We start from the raw sequence: 15,594 nt of genomic DNA on the forward strand, positions 1-15,594 counted from the left end.
CCAGCGCCCCACTCTTAAGGAATACATAACGGCGACGCTAGCAACTTTGTTACTTAGGTTGGAATAAATTGAGACCCCCCCTAAATGAAAAAAAAATCACTGCCGTCCACCGGCGGACGCGGACAACAGTGGACACTCGCCAGGGGAAGCGACATGTCTTCCCAAGGGTGTACAACACCAACAACTGGTGTAACACTTCCTTTACACCTTAGTAGCGCAACTCAAGGTGTGTGCTACACCTGTGCAACACACACACACACACACACACACACACTCTTCCATACATACACACGCTTCCATACTTAGGCAGGCTGCTGGGGAGGTTAAGGCCTAGGCAGGCGGCTGGCAGAGGTTAAGGCCTGACTTCTGCTCCCGGAGTGTCCGGGTTCAGGCCCCCCACCTTGTGGACGATGTAGGACGTGATTATATCAACTTGCAAGCTGACCAGGAACTAAGTTGAGTCGCCGTTGATCCGCTAGATTTGGTTGGATGCTGTTGGCGAGTTGCTGAACCCAATGAATACATTCTGAAGTCGGATGGGGTGAATGGATTAGGGTGCCCCTCTCGCAGGGGAGAGCAGGGAACTGCCTCGGGAAAGGGGGCCGCTGGTGAAGCTATACCACCCTGTAACAACATACATACACCGACAATGTGTCGCCTTCTGAGCCAGCGCCGCATCCCCTCCCTGGGGTCAGAAGCGCTGCGCTGCTGTGAGACTCAGCAAAGGAACACACCTTACACCAAGTTTGGCAATGGGTTGTTCGTGAAGGGCGACAGTCCGTTTAAAACATCAGCATCGACCATTCCCGCAAGGTTTACCGTCAACAAACGAGGAACGTGTGGACCACCCTTTTCTAAACCAACTCGCCCAACCCGCTGTCGCATCCGCTCCCCAGCCAGGGCATCTAGGACGTCAACGTGAAAAGGCACGCCTTACATGACGACATCCTTCCCCTCTTCACACTTCCTGTAACTTATGCTTCGAGTTGACGAACCGCTCACGTGCCATGCCTGCACAACCTCTCGCCAGAACAAGACAAACCCACTGAACGTTGTCTGGTCACACTTTTTATACAGAAAAACAAATGGCCACACGCGCCACGAGCCATAAATGAACCTGTAAACCGTCTGCCTGCACTGCTGTCCCTCAATTGCCTCCTTTGCGGCAAATTATAGTACGTGCCGTAATAAACCGATATCAAAAGCTCTCTTATCACATTCCGTTCTCTCATGCCTCTCGTCCCGATTACCATCAGCGGGAGAGACAGCGGGATGTGATGATGATGTTGTTGATGACCACGGCGGGTCGCCGTGCACGTTGCAGCCTAGTCGTTGCAACCTCCACAACCCACATTGAGATTCAACGGTCTTGCGCTCTTCGACTCGCCCGACGACAAGCAGCCCCGTCCAGGAGGTCGCTACAGATCCAGGGAAGAAGTGCTGCTCTCCGGGATCAGCGCCCTGCCCGCCCCCGACGTCGCCTGGTGGAAGAAGCGCCACATGCGCGCAGCGCGAGCTGCGGATGCGGCCAGGTTGGCAATGCGCCGCTGCTCCGGATCCTGATGGTGAGGGGTTGGGACATGTACATGTGTGGGGTTGGGGCCAGGGAAGGTTGTCGGGGGTATGGACATGGGAGCACGGCAAGATGGGAAGAGGTTGGGTTATGGGTGAGTTGGTTTACCCTCCGAAGGCAAGTTGTGTCGTACATGTGCCCGGCGTACCGCTCCATTCCCCAGGTCGTCCAGGTTACGGACGCCATGATAATGGTATCCCACCAGAGTTCCTTGTGGAGTATTGGGATTGGGGACCCTGCACACACGCACACGGGCCTCTCCCCCCTTCCATCCACACGGCCATATCGCTCACTGGCCATTGAGAGCGGACAGCCACAGCTCCTCGCACCAGACCCCCCCCATCCATTCCGCGAATAACATGCATGATGGAAGGACACAAGGATGCCGCAAAAAGCATATGGAGCTGGGAGCTCGCGGACCACTATTCAGCCGTCATGCCGCCCGCCCACCCAGCCAGCCAGATGTCATCCATGCATATGGTCCCACCGCAACTCTATCGTTCCCTTTGGTCGTTAGTATCCCTCATCACTTGTTTCGTTGGAAGTGCGAGGTAGGATGGTGCTTATAGGCGATCTGGCAGCCCTTGAGCCCTTGGCTCGTATTAGGGTGGTTTGCATGTACGGGGAACGCACCCACGACCATGTAACAACACCACCAACAACAACAACCTGGTACGGGTGTGGGACCTGGTACGGGTGTGGGAAGCGGTAAACACTAGCCAAGCCACCACCACCCCCCAGGGAGCAGCCTGGCATTCGTGGGCCCGTGAGCACCTCGACCCAGCCACAGGCCCCGCCCAGCTGCAGGACAAGGATGCCGCCCTTGCAGCTCTTGGAGCCCTGCACAGCGACATCAGCCCGGCCTGGCTGGAGGCAGCACACGCGGTGGAGATCAGGCTGCGACAGCAGCAACAAGTGGAGGAGGAGGGGCCCCAGCAGCAATCACCAACAACGGCAATGACACGGCCAGACTGCACACAAGTGATGACCATGATCATTGGGCGCCTGGGGTGGCGCCTCCCTGGGGCGACGGACGCTGTGCCGCTCCGCCGCCTAACAGTCAGTCAAGCGACACAGCTACAGAACCGGCATGTGGACGAGCGGCGAATACGCCTGATGACCGACTTCGTGCATGAGGCCCTGAACACGCCCGAGGCCCAGGCCCAGCCTGACAATTCTGCCGAGCTTAGCCGCTTTCAGGCAACTCTGGCACGCTTGTGGCATGGGGTGCGCTGGGAGAATGAGAACAAGGAGACCATGTGGCGTCTCGCCGTGGATGGCGTGGCCCTACCTGGCAACACGCACCTAGCCCGGGTGCCCACTGAGCCATGCGGGTGTGGGACCTATGGGGGCGCCGCCGGCCGACCCTGCCCACCGCGTCTGCACCATTTCTGGGAATGTCCAGTCGCACGTGCCGTATGGGAGCAGATCGACAGGCACCTGCCACACACTCAGACAACAGTAGGGGCCACCACCACCCGGCAGCAGCTCTGGCTTGCCCAAGCGCCACCCGGGTGTGAGCAGGGCCCTTGGGATGTGATCGCCCTAGCGGCGCTATCGGCCATGGAAGTCGGCAGGTGCTGCCTCCGAGCAGCAACCCGGCGACAGGGACGGATGGGGGTGACAGCAACGGTGGGACAGCAGCAGCAGCAGCAGCAGCAGCAGCGACAGCAACAGCGACAGATGATGGGGCAGCCCCAGCAGCAGAGATCCCGCCAGCGGGCCATCACAGATTTCTTCACCCCGGCGGGAGGTGCAATTCAGCAAGAAGGACCCACCCTAAACGCCCCAGCGGATGAAGGGCCAACGCAGGAAGCAGGGGCGGGAGAGGGCGAGGCGGTGGCAGCAGCAGCAACAGCGGGCGCAACAGGAGCCTCGCCACTGGCCCGCGCACGCGCCCGGGCGGTGGCAGACTTCTGGGCGCGTCTGCGCTCGTTCGCAATGCTGGAGACCCCAGACACGGCTGGGACAGAGTCGGGCCGCAGCACCCCATCCTGGCGGTCGTGGAGGAACGGATGCGGTGTGCAGCACCGGTGGAAATCACGGCCTAAATAGCCGTGATAGAGTCGGGTCGAGGGCTCTTTTTGGAAAGGGAGCAGGGAGAGTGAGGGAGGGGGTGAGAGAGCCAGGAGTAGGGATAGGTGGGAAGGGCGAGGGTGTGAGGAGAGCAGGGAGGACCTGGGCAGGTGGAGGGCAGGGCGAGGGGGCAGTGCCCTGAGCGTGGTCTAGCAGGGGGAGTTGAGGGACCGGGCTGTGTGTGTTTTGTGTGCTCGTGTGGTTGCCCTCTCCCCGGGAATTGGGGCCCGTCGGAGTGAGGGGAATGGGTTCTGTGCTGTCTGGCATCAGAGTAGAGAAGACGTAGGTGGCTTGTGAGAGTGGATAGGAGGTGGGAAAGCGGAGGAGGAGAGTGGTTTGGAGGTGGAGAACAGGTGGTGCTGGTTCCGACCGGTCAGGGTCAGGAGGGGAGGGATTTCAGTGTGGTAAGCGGGAGCAGGCGGCGTCTGTGAGCCGTGCCTTTTCCGGGCTTTATAGGGGGGCGCCGTGCTGGCTTGTCATCCCCCCCGCGGCAATAGGTGTTTTTGCTGTGTCTTGCGCTGGGCTGCACCCGGGAACCCGCAACCCCCAGGAGGAGACTGACATGCGGACCAGTTTCGCCTCGTTTGTGAGTGGACCGGCGAGCTAGTGGTGGCCACCCTCGGGAAGTGTTCGTTGCTCGTTGCTCGTGGTAGTTGAACAGCTGGCCTTCAAGGACCAGTGTGCGAGTACTCGCTTTGTGTTGGTCTTCTCTGTGCAATCGTATCTCGGCTTGTGTGGTGTGTCGTCTCAGGCCCGTGGTCCTCCGTGTATCTCTTGCCTTGCTGGCTGCGTGGGGCCCTGGTTTTTGAGTGTGTAGCGGAGCCCCTTGAGTAGAGTCCCTGCCCCCGGTGGTGTTTTCTATTTGTTCTTGTTTCGGTGGTCAAGAGGGACGAGAGCGCGCGAATAGGCAGGCCAGGCAAAGTGGCGCCTTTCGTGCGGCTCTCGCTTAGTTCGGTTCGCAGTCCTCTGCACCGCTGCGTCGCCTAGCCAGGGGCTGGGAGAGCGTCCCGGTTGGCGTGAGTGAGGGAATGAGGCGCGCGCGGAGGAACAGACGGACGTGCAGCCGCGCGCCCATCCCTGCGCTGTGTTTCGGCCCGGTCAGGGCCCCCCGTGCGCGTCCTTTATCCGGCGAGCCGCCCACAGTGTAACACCCCATCAACAACAACAACAACAAGATGTCATCCGAACATAAGCCCATGAACGCACCAGCGCTGCAGCTCGCTTATCAGCCTCCTCATCGTACTGCAGACTGGCGCCGTTGGTCCAGAAAGACCAGTCCACCCGCGTGCGGCCATCAGCCGCAGCAGCTCGCTCCTGAATAGCCGCCATGCGCTGCTCCCAGGCCTTGTACGCCACCTGGAGGCAGTACACATGTACTGGTTTTGGTTTCACATTACCGAAAAATCAGTTTTAATTGCCATGGCTGCAGGTTTTACTGCAGTAGTAGCATGGGAAGTTCTAGGTATTGTCCTAAATTGTATATTATTTGCCATGCTCGTCAATATGATAGTGTTATTTTTTGTTTTCATCACATATTCAAGCAAGCAGGGGGCTGGGTAGGGATTAAGGACTATTAGCTACTAGCTCGAGGCCTTCACTAGACACCACTCCGCCGCAACTCCCCCCTTCCCTTTCTGCCACTACCGCACCCACAGGGCCCCCAACCCCACCTCCCAGCTCCCCCCACCTGAAACACATTTCCGCCGGAGCGCCCGAACCGCTGCATCACCGAGACCTCTATGCGGCCCATGCGGGACAGCGCGGCTTCCAGGAGGGACAACTGGGGCAGAGACACCTGCACACACACAGACAGACAGACAGACAGATGGGCAGATGGACGGTCGTAAGGGTTATGTGGCTCCAAAGCAGACGCTAAGTACCACGTGATGGTGTTAACATCGGTGATGGCTTGCAGCTCTGTATGTATGTGTGTGTATCGGGCCGGGTGTGTGGTGTGTGAAGGTATGTGGGGTACAATTCTTTCCTTTACTTGCCGCCCGGCGTGGAAAGAGGAGATACAATGACCTCGTTTGGATGTTTTAATGGGGAACATCACTTCGTCGGTGGTGTTCCACCCCCTCCAAATACACACAGCGACAGCGACGGCTACAGCTACAGCGAACGTGACATAATACACCACGCTCTCTTCGCTACACTGCCCAGCCGTAACGGTCACTCAAGAAACAAGGCGTACGACGGCAGGAGCTGAGGCACCCCTCGCCCTCAGTCACTATTACGTTCTCCGTCTGTCCGCTGAATCCGGATGATGATTCTCAGCGCTCAGAGCTTGCCTCCCCTGTCGGCCCTCCCCCATTCCTCCCCGCCCTTCCGTCCGTCCGTCTGTCTGTCTGCCAGTCAGTAAGTCAGCCGCCACTCACCCAATGTATGCAATCCACGGGGCAGCACTCGATCGCGATCTGCAAAAAGGGGTTTGGAAGGGGGCGGAGGATGAAGAGAGGAGGATCGCAAACCCACGACATCACCCGTACGGAGGGGGGGAGTGGGACGAGGACCGCGATTACTTGGTTGGGAGGCGGTCCCGGAAGGTGGCCGCGGGGTGTTGTGTGTGAAGAAGCAGGGGGCCCGGGGGAAGGGGGTTCCCGAGGGTGGAGAGGGGGATGTTGTAAATGGTGTTGGAGGGAGTGCTTCCACAGAGCTCCCACCCAAAAATGAAATGATATTAATGCTGATGTTGGCGACCGTATTATTGAGCACCACCCGGGTACACCCCCAACCAGAAATCCTTACAACAGGTCCGTTATTACCCGCTATACCCCAGCAATATACGCCAATGGCCGTGTCCTGGCCTCGCCAAGAGGACCCCACCCCGTGGCCTTTCATACACACTCACAAACCCCGAACCCGGTTGCACCTGCACGCTGTCCACGTCATCAGCGTCCTGCGAAATGACACGTGCCCTGCCGTACTTGGAGGCCTCGATCTCGAAGGTTCGGGGGCAGGCGCGCACGCACTTGCCGCAACCGATGCACGTGATCTCGTCCACAAAGACCTGTTGATGCCCGGTGGCCAAGGGTCGGGGGGGGGGACTGGAACAGCTGTAAGAACCTGGGCTCACACTGTTGCCCAAACATATAGACACATACATACATACATGCATACATACATACACGCACATACATACACACATACATACACACATACATACACACATACATGGCCCAACCGACCTGATCCCGGGCGAAGCTGTTATCCAAGAACGGGTTGATAGAACTGGACGAGAAACCCGCCAGCGTGTCGTATGTGGTACGCCTGTCCTCGTCACTGAGCGTCTAGCGCCGAGAGGCGTGTGCGCCAATATCGAGCCCCGTTGATACGCGTTGACCAGTCACATGCGTGTTCAGGCGTCGCCCAGGAAGAGGGCAGGTGGCGCGGGAGACCCAACTGATGCGATGTGCTGGGGACGTAGTACACGTATGCAGCATCCTTACGCGTGTCCCTTGTCAACTCACCCCGAAACCTCCCTTCTACTTTCCATCCCGAATTCGGTCCCGGGGCACCCCGGACAGTTTCGTGCGTAATTCACCCTCCGCATACACTCTAATCAGTGAAGGTGCCGCGCGGCCTTCCCCCCATCCTTAGATACCCCTTTCCCCTTACCTCCTTGACATATCTCCATAACTCCTGCCCCCTTCCCCCTTTCGACAAATCCCTCTTCCCCCTTCCCCACAGACACCTCGTAGATCTCGTTGAGAAGCACACATAGCGACGCCATATCATCACGCAAGTTATCGGGTGCCCGGTCGGGATGGAACTGCCGCATCAGGCCGTGATAGGCGCGCTTAATGTCGCGGAACTCGGCGTTTGGAGGCTGCATATAAAAAGTTCGGAGTAAAAGATCTTGTAATGTTGTGCCGTCCATGTGCTTTGGTGGATCGGCCGGGAGGAAAGGGCGCGGAAAGCCTTACCACACCCAGAATGGTATAGAAGTCCTCGCCACCAAACAAGCTTGTCGTATCGTAGGATGTGTTTGCAGCTGCCACGGCCAGTCTAAAGGGCCGCTGCCCAGAGCTCGGGGACTTCGCATGGAGCCGAAGTGGGCCCACAACCTGTTTCCCAGATGTTACCGCCTGTCCGCGCAATCGGCTCCACATCAGAGGACAATTTTAATTATGACTAGGCTTCATAGGGCTTCGTCGAGATTTGTCAACGTTCGCTGTAGGTTGTCATGGAACCCTAGCGCCTTTCTACCTCCATGTTTCCCTTAAAATAACAGCAGTGCAAGGCTTTAGGGAGTCAACAAATTTATCTCCGAAAGTATGCAGACATTTCGACAAATAGACTATTTTCCCCGAAAGTGTTACGTGAATGTGCAAAAAGTCACCCTAGAAGAAACCCATGACGAGAAAAGTTCTGTGTGCTTTATAATAAAGCTTAACAACACAATGGCTGGTTAGGATATGCAAGAAGCACCATTCTTAACAATATCACGTTAGGAACAGTGAAGGTCAGGATTCCTGACACAGCGCCCAAGTGCTCCGGCGGTCGTTCCCGTTGGGGTACGGTTAGGTGCCCTGGCCAGTGTCAGGCCTGCATCGATACACAAGAAATACAAATACATATAGCACACACATGTAACACACACATACACACCCCGTAACCACCACGCATGCCAGGCGAATCTAGCTACATACCAGACAAACGGCTGAAGCGGGGCAAATTTCAGCCGAAGGGGCAAATGAAGATACACCCCGCCGGCTACACCCCTTCGGTGTTGTTAACAAATTCCAGTTCTGGACATGCTCGAAACCACCGAACTAGGTAAATAGATAATCATTCCAGTACCCCCTCCACCACAACGACCTACACACCTGCCGCGAGTGACCACGTCAACCTCTCTAAGCGAACTATGGCGCGAGCTCCAACAACAACATCCCCTTCTGGGAATGCGGGCGCGATGAGAGGGTGGAGGGCTCCAGCGGCGATGTCATCCGAGGCCCAGGCACGTCCACTTGGTCGCTGCTGGGTGCTTGACTCAGTCCGCCAGCCATGTCGCTGTCACTGAGCCTATCCGTCGCCGCCGCCGCCGCCGGCACAGCTGCCACAGCCGCCGCCAAGGCGACCTCACCGCCGATGTCTCCCTGTCCTTGTGCGTCCGTAACAGCTGAAGCGACACTGCTGCCACTGTTTCCGCGGCTGGCTTGACGAGAAAGCCTTCGAGACATGAACCGCTGGACAGCAGTTTTTTGCATTTCAGCTGTTGCGAGCTGTTCACCGCTGTCGTCGCCAAGGGGTCCCGCCAACAGTTCGCTTTGCGAGCGCATCAGCTCCGCGGCATCCTTGAGGACCTGGATAGCTGCACCGATCCGATCAATTGATGACTGTTTTGACAGCATCGGGCTGGCCTTCATATCAGCATCAGGGCGCGCCGCAGGAGCTGAGTCTTCCATTGCAGATAGACCAGTGCCTGTCGTCATTGCCGTTCGGTGCAGATTGCCGTATCTACTCCTCGGGCAGCTGTAGAAAGGGTGAAGCAGCCGTCCAGGGTGTCGAGCAACCCGTACGTTTTGTGTCGTGAGGTGTTTTAGGCAAACATCCTCGGCAGCCGGGTAATTTAGCCCCTGCAACACCGACACAGACACACGACACAAAACCAAACGTCAGAAATTATTAACGTTTGCTTGGTAAAGAAGCGTATGCAGCGATAGCAAGGGCGGTCGCCGACAGGGGGGTTTTGGTTTAGCTAGCTTGCGGACATGAAGGTTTTACCGGTTAAACAGTTAAATGTTAAATTTGCGCCATGAAAGGTTATCCTCTCTGCAATTTCAGCAGAGTAGGTGTGTGCCTGCGACGTGGCAACAATTTACGTGGAAACCAACTAAGGTCATGATAAAGGACAAGTAGATCGTCTATGGAAAATGTATTTTTTAAGTAGACATTTGTTTCGGAAAGCCGACGCAGCCCTGACTTTTCGGTGCGCAGTGTTTTCCGTACTTGTTGCAACAGTCCGGTTTTGGGACCTGGTGAATCCGCGTCGGAAAAGCAGATGGCAAATAGCCTCGATCGTATCGATTATTCCTCTTCTTCTCTAAGCTATGGGTGGTGTATCTCGCCACTGTCTGTCTTGATCCATGCCGCCGATCGAATCGACGCATTTCTGAAGTCAAAGAGCCCGCCACCGTAAGGGCCGGATTAGTTGGGGCGAGCATCCGTATGATACGAAGGGCTCACTTACAACCTTTGTAACGCTCTCCGCCTAAGCGAGCCCCACGCACCACGCACGAACGAATTTAGGCCCTTTTCGGTGTTATCCAAATTTTTTGGAAGCGCGATCGCGCCCCGTTTTATTGTAATAATTTTCCGTGTTCCTGAATCGAGTAATCGTGTTATCGCGAGTACCCGTTAGCATTATGTTTCCTCTCGTACCTGGCGGCTTACCGTGGGGCCAAGACCCACTTACTTCGTCTACTCATCGATTCGTTACCGTTACGCCTGTGCGTGACGATCTCATCGTCCCGCCGTTACACCTGCCGCTGGTACGTTTTGTCTGTTTTCGATGGACGTCCGTCAGTGTAACGAGCATGAGCTGTTACATTACTCTCATTCGCCTATTCGTTATCGTTCGTCGGTGAAGTTTGGCCTTCGCCATAGGGCCTTCATCTAATCTGGTTCGCTTTGCCGTACTTCCGTCGGTGGCCGGTCGATAAGACGGCTCACCACCCATCACTCGGGGTCTTTCGGTCCCACCACACAAGTGGAATGCTTCTTAAATAGGCTTGATCATTACATTGGTATCGAGACTTCTCGATCCTAGTCTACTTCGCTTCCGCCGTCGTATCTCATGACTGCTGCTGACCCTGTCGCGGCCATTGCCGACCGCGACAATGCTGTTGTTCAAGTCATTAATCGCGCTTCTTCTTTGTCGCTTACGGAGAAGGCGCCTACGTACCCGCGTTTCGACAAGTTGCTGGAGATGTCTCCGGATTCTCTTGAAAACCAGCAACTGACCCTGGCGCAGGGTTGGACTTTACAGAAAATAGCAATCCAAGATGAACTCCAGCGATGCGGGCTGCCAATCCAATCAGAGGACGTCGCGGTTGCTTTCATCGCGGCGCTGGAACCCCGTTGTCTTCGCTTGGCTTTACACTCGGCTGTAGTTATGCAGGGTGGATTCTTTCCGAGTTTCGAGTGGCTTGAGGATTGGTTCCTCAAGAACTGCGGCGAGAATCCTGGGGGGGCTAAGTTTTGTGAACAGTTGGGCACATCTGTTGGCATTAGCACGTCCTGTGTGCAAGACTGCCCCGTTCCCAGTTGCGAGCCTCCGCTTCCGGCTCGTTCGTCTCGTTCGCCTGTCGCTGCTTCGCTATCGCCTACCTCGTTGGGTACGGCTTCGTTTGGTAATGCAAGTTTACTTCGTCTAAACAGACTTCGCCGTTGGTGCAACTCGCGCGTCAGGACGCTGTTGTCTTTGCTGCTCTTATTGCAGAGCCTCGTCGATCTTGTAATACTAAGACTAATTCGAGCGTTCCGATTGCCTCTGCACTTATTCCGTCGACTCGTATACTTCGCACTTCCGAATTCGAGCAGCTTCAGCGTTTGACTGGTCGACATTTTACTTGGGATTCGTTTGCCCCTTCGCGTCGATCAGCTATGTGCCCCAAATTCAGTTCGACTCCGCACAGCTTTCTGTCTTCCAGCTGTGCCGGACATCACGTTTTCGTTCATCCGCCTCCCGCTCATGCTAGGGAGTATCTGTCGCACTACTTGAACTGCAAAAGTCTCGCACCGCAGTCAACATCAGGTGGTTTTCTGTTGCCTAAGTGGGTCGCTGATAAGTGTCGTTCTTCGTTGTCCGGCATGACTCAGCTTCGCACGTACCACGCTGGTTATCACCTGTATGATGTTGTGGCTGCGGTAGGCAGGCGTCGTTCTGCAGGTTTAACCAGTCCTGTCGAGTTCTGGTACGACCCTCCGGTATCTGCTTCTGATGCTGACGTCGCCCCCTTACCTTTCTCCGTTTCGGAAGGTTTGACTATGCAGTTTCGAGGTAAAGTGTGTCAGTCCGATGCTTCCATCCTCATCGATAGCGGAAGCATGCCTTCAGCCCTTTTAAGTGCAGGTTTTGCTCGACGCATCGGTTTGGCGGTTCAACCGTCGGACAACACACATCCCGCCCTCACCGTCACTTTGGGCTATGGACGGACTACGACTTCGGTAGGGTTTGCTGAGGTACCTATTCGTTTGCAGGGTTACAAGGCTCGGTTGCAGTGTGCTGTGCTTGATCTCGCTCCTGGTTATGACTTGGTGCTGGGTGACCCCTGGGTTACGTCTGTCGGTGCTGTGCTTACCCCGTATGCCTGCACCGCGCGTTTAACTCGCCATCCTGGTCAACCTGTACTGAAGTCTAGCCCTTTTCCTAACCTACCCCCGTTGGAAGAGCCCTGTCATGTCGGCTTTATGCAGGCCATTCGTGAAGGTTATGAGTTCCTTCTCTGCATGGTCTCTGCTGTCGACTCGACCTCTTCCGCGTCTCCGCCCTCTGCTTCGCCTGAGCTGTCGTCTTTTGCTCAAAAGGTTTGCTCTGTGGTTCCGGGCGACTCTCCTGCTGAGTTACGAATGCGTGCTTTGCTGCTAGATAAGGAGGGCCTGTTTCCGGACCAGCTGCCGGCTGATTTGCCGCCCGATCGTGGTTTGCCTTCCGTCATTCCGCTAGAGCCTGGTTCTCGCCCGCCTGCTCAGCGTATGTTCCGCTATTCGCAAGCTGAACGTGACGAAATGCAACGCCAGATTACGCAGCTGTTGTCGCAGGGCTTCATCGAGCCATCTTCGTCGCCCTTCGGTGCGCCTATTCTGTTCGCACGCAAAAAGGATGGTACGCTTCGTATGTGCGTTGATTATCGTCAGCTCAACCGCATCACCATCAAGAATCGATATCCGTTGCCGCGTATTGACGATCTCCTCGATAGGTTGCGTGGTGCATCTATCTTTTCGTCGTTAGACCTTACGCAGGGTTATCACCAGTTGCTTATTCGCGAGGATGAGCGTGAGCGTACTGCTTTCCGCACCCCTTTTGGTCATTTCCAGTACAAGGTGATGCCTTTCGGTCTAACTAATGCTCCGTCTGTCTTCCAGTCTGCAATGAATTCGATTTTGCAGGACCTTCCGTTCGTTGTGGTCTACCTCGACGATATTCTCATCTTCTCGCGTACCGCTGATGAGCATGTCGACCACGTTCGTACGGTTCTGGAGCGTCTGCAGCAACATCGGTATTACTGCAAGCTCTCGAAGTGTGAGTTCTTTAAGCGTTCTGTCACTTTCTTGGGACACGTAGTTTCGCCTGAGGGTGTTCGTCCTGATCCGCACAAAACTGCTGTCGTACAAGAGTGGCCGAAGCCTCGCAACATTTCGGAGTTACGTTCGTTTCTTGGTCTTGCCAACTACTTTCGAAAGTTTTTGCAGGGCTATTCGCAGATGGTCGCTCCCCTTACGTCCCTTCTGTCGTCCAAAGCTCGCTGGCCTGAGGACTGGGACGAAGGATGTGATCGCGCCTTCGAGCAGGTCAAGAAAGCCTTGTCTTCCGCTCCTCTGCTGGACCTTCCAGATCCGTCGCTGCCTTATGAGGTTATCGTCGATGCGTCGGATTTTGCCATAGGTGCTATTCTGCTTCAGCAAGGTCGTCCGATCGCTTACGAAAGTCGTAAGTTGATTCCTGCCGAACGTAACTATCACACTTCTGATCGTGAGTTGCTGTCTCTCGTGCATGCGCTCAAGGTTTGGCGTTGTTACTTGGAAGGTGCGAAGTTCACTGCCGTCACCGACCATAAGCCCAACCTTTCGTACCCGACACAAGCTCAACTGTCTCGACGTCAGGCGAGGTGGTTGGAATTTCTTGAGTCTTTCACGTTCGACTGGCAATATCGCGCAGGAGTTTGCAATCCCGCAGATCCTCTGTCTCGGTTTCCGGGACACAGTCACGCGTGTTTGATGATGGCAATTTCGACTCGCGCCACTCCGAGTGGGGATGCTTCCGCATCTTCCGCTGGCGTCATCTCAGAGATATCGACCTCTTTTCCAGACTTAGAGCGGTCGCTTGTCGAAGGTTATTCGTCTGATCCTTGGTTCGCCGATCCGGCTAATACGGCGTCTCTGCAAAAGCATGATCGTTTCTGGTACAAACAACATGCTCTCGTGATCCCTAGTGATTCCAAACTTCGTTCGCACATTCTGCACCTCTGTCATGACCATCCGATGGCGGGTCATGGTGGGGTGGCCAAAACGTTGGACCTGGTGCGTCGTCAGTTTTGGTGGCCGAAACTTCGCTCTGCCGTTGCAGAATACGTTCGTACGTGCGACAGTTGTCAGCGCGTTAAGTGCTCTAACGATCTTCCTGCTGGGAAGCTCCTTCCGTTGCCCATTCCTGAAGGGAAATGGCAAATCGTCACTATGGATTTCATTACGGATCTTCCTTCTGATTCGGATGGGTATACGGCAATCTACGCCTTCGTTTGCAAGCTTACCAAAATGACTCACCTTGTTCCGTGTCGCAAAGAAGTCACTGCGGTGGAGTCTGCTAAGCTTTTCGTTGATACCGTTGTTCGTCGGTATGGTTCCCCCGCGATCCTTGTTTGTGATCGGGATCCGCGTTTCCGTTCCGCTTTCTTCACGCATCTGTGTGAGGATCTGTCTATCGACCTCCGTTTCAGTTCGGCTTATCATCCGCAAACTGATGGTCAAACTGAACGTGTGAATCGTACCCTCGAGGATATTTTGCGCCACTACGTTGCCGGTGATTATCGATCCTGGTCTCGTTTCCTTTCCATGGCTGAGTTCGCCATGAATAACTGGGTGCATTCCTCTACCGGTACTTCTCCGTTTCGTCTGATGTACGGTTTCGAACCTCTGACTCCTAGTTCTCTCTTGGCTCGCCAAGTGGGGGGGGAGAAGGCGCGTGCTCTTCGCAACGCCGTTTCCGTACGTTTTGCATCTGACATGCAAGGTGCGCTTGAGCGTGCTAAGCGTTGTTTGGCTGCACAACGTGATCGTATGAAGCGTTTTGCTGATCTCAAGCGTTCGGAACGTCAGTTCAAGCTTGGAGACGTCGTGTTGTTGAGCACTCAACACATGCGTCTTGAAGGTCCACGCAAGTTGCTTCCTCGTTTTATCGGACCGTACGTTATTAAGGCTAAGATTAACGACGTCGCTTATCGTTTGGACTTGCCTAATGGAACGCGTATTCATGGCGTATTCCATGTGTCTCTGTTACGGCCTTACTATGAGAGTGATCGTGCTCCGAAACCTCCGCAACCGGAGATTGTGGATGGTGAATTGGAATTCGAAGTCGAGGCAGTCCTTGATCATCGTGACGTGACACAAAAGCGTCGTCGCACTCGGTTCTTTCTAATGCGTTGGAAGAATCAAGGTCCAGAGTACGACTCGTGGGAACCAGAGTCGAACCTGACTAACTGTGCAGATTTGCTGCGTTCGTATTGGCAGACACGTAAAACAGCTGCTACCCTCGCGTCCCAACCTAAACCAGGAGTCACGCCTGTTGTCTCGCCGTCCTCCGTCTCGGACGTTCGTAAAACCAGATCTGGGAGAGGTGTTCGTAAGCCTCCTCGTTTCTCTGCATTTCTTCGGACTTTATCTACTGCCAGTGGGGTGCCTGCGACTCTGCTTTTCCATGCGCAAGCGTGGCGGCGTGGATAAGTCGGCTGTCGGGACGACCAGCCAATTAGGGGGGGAAGTATGTAACGAGCATGAGCTGTTACATTACTCTCATTCGCCTATTCGTTATCGTTCGTCGGTGAAGTTTGGCCTTCGCCATAGGGCCTTCATCTAATCTGGTTCGCTTCCGTCGGTGGCCGGTCGATAAGACGGCTCACCACCCATCACTCGGGTCTTTCGTCCCACCACACAAGTGGAATGCTTCTTAAATAGGCTTGATCATTACACTTAGCAAAGGACGTCCTCGGCCAATTCACGAGCAA

At 55.4% G+C, this 15,594-nt stretch overlaps 1 protein-coding gene across 1 annotated transcript; it reads right to left on the minus strand.

The window, feature by feature from the left end:
- Positions 1-721: 721 nt before the first annotated feature.
- On the minus strand, positions 722-7,888 carry dnj38 (molecular chaperone). Its single transcript, XM_002958558.1, has 10 exons — positions 7,576-7,888; positions 7,344-7,478; positions 6,838-6,939; positions 6,522-6,659; positions 6,028-6,066; positions 5,337-5,444; positions 4,856-5,005; positions 3,352-3,567; positions 2,207-2,470; positions 722-1,559 (listed from the first exon to the last, which is right to left on the minus strand). Exons 1-10 carry the CDS (start codon positions 7,759-7,761, stop codon positions 1,419-1,421), a joined length of 1,479 nt encoding a protein of 492 aa, XP_002958604.1. The 5' UTR covers positions 7,762-7,888; the 3' UTR covers positions 722-1,418.
- Between the last annotated feature and the right edge of the window lie 7,706 nt (positions 7,889-15,594).

This window comes from Volvox carteri, assembly GCF_000143455.1.
Source record: "Volvox carteri f. nagariensis unplaced genomic scaffold VOLCAscaffold_98, whole genome shotgun sequence".
Lineage (NCBI taxonomy): Eukaryota > Viridiplantae > Chlorophyta > Chlorophyceae > Chlamydomonadales > Volvocaceae > Volvox > Volvox carteri.

Excerpts from the sequence above, each read along its gene's own strand:
- dnj38 (XM_002958558.1), bottom strand. The coding sequence starts at position 7,761 with ATGTGGAGCCGATTGCGCGGACAGGCGGTAACATCTGGGAAACAGGTT. Across the intron at positions 7,479-7,575 it reads TCTATACCATTCTGGGTGTG|CCTCCAAACGCCGAGTTCCG; the intron begins GTAAGGCTTTCC and ends TTTTATATGCAG. Across the intron at positions 1,560-2,206 it reads GTGTTGTTACATGGTCGTGG|GATCCGGAGCAGCGGCGCAT; the intron begins GTGCGTTCCCCG and ends CCTCACCATCAG.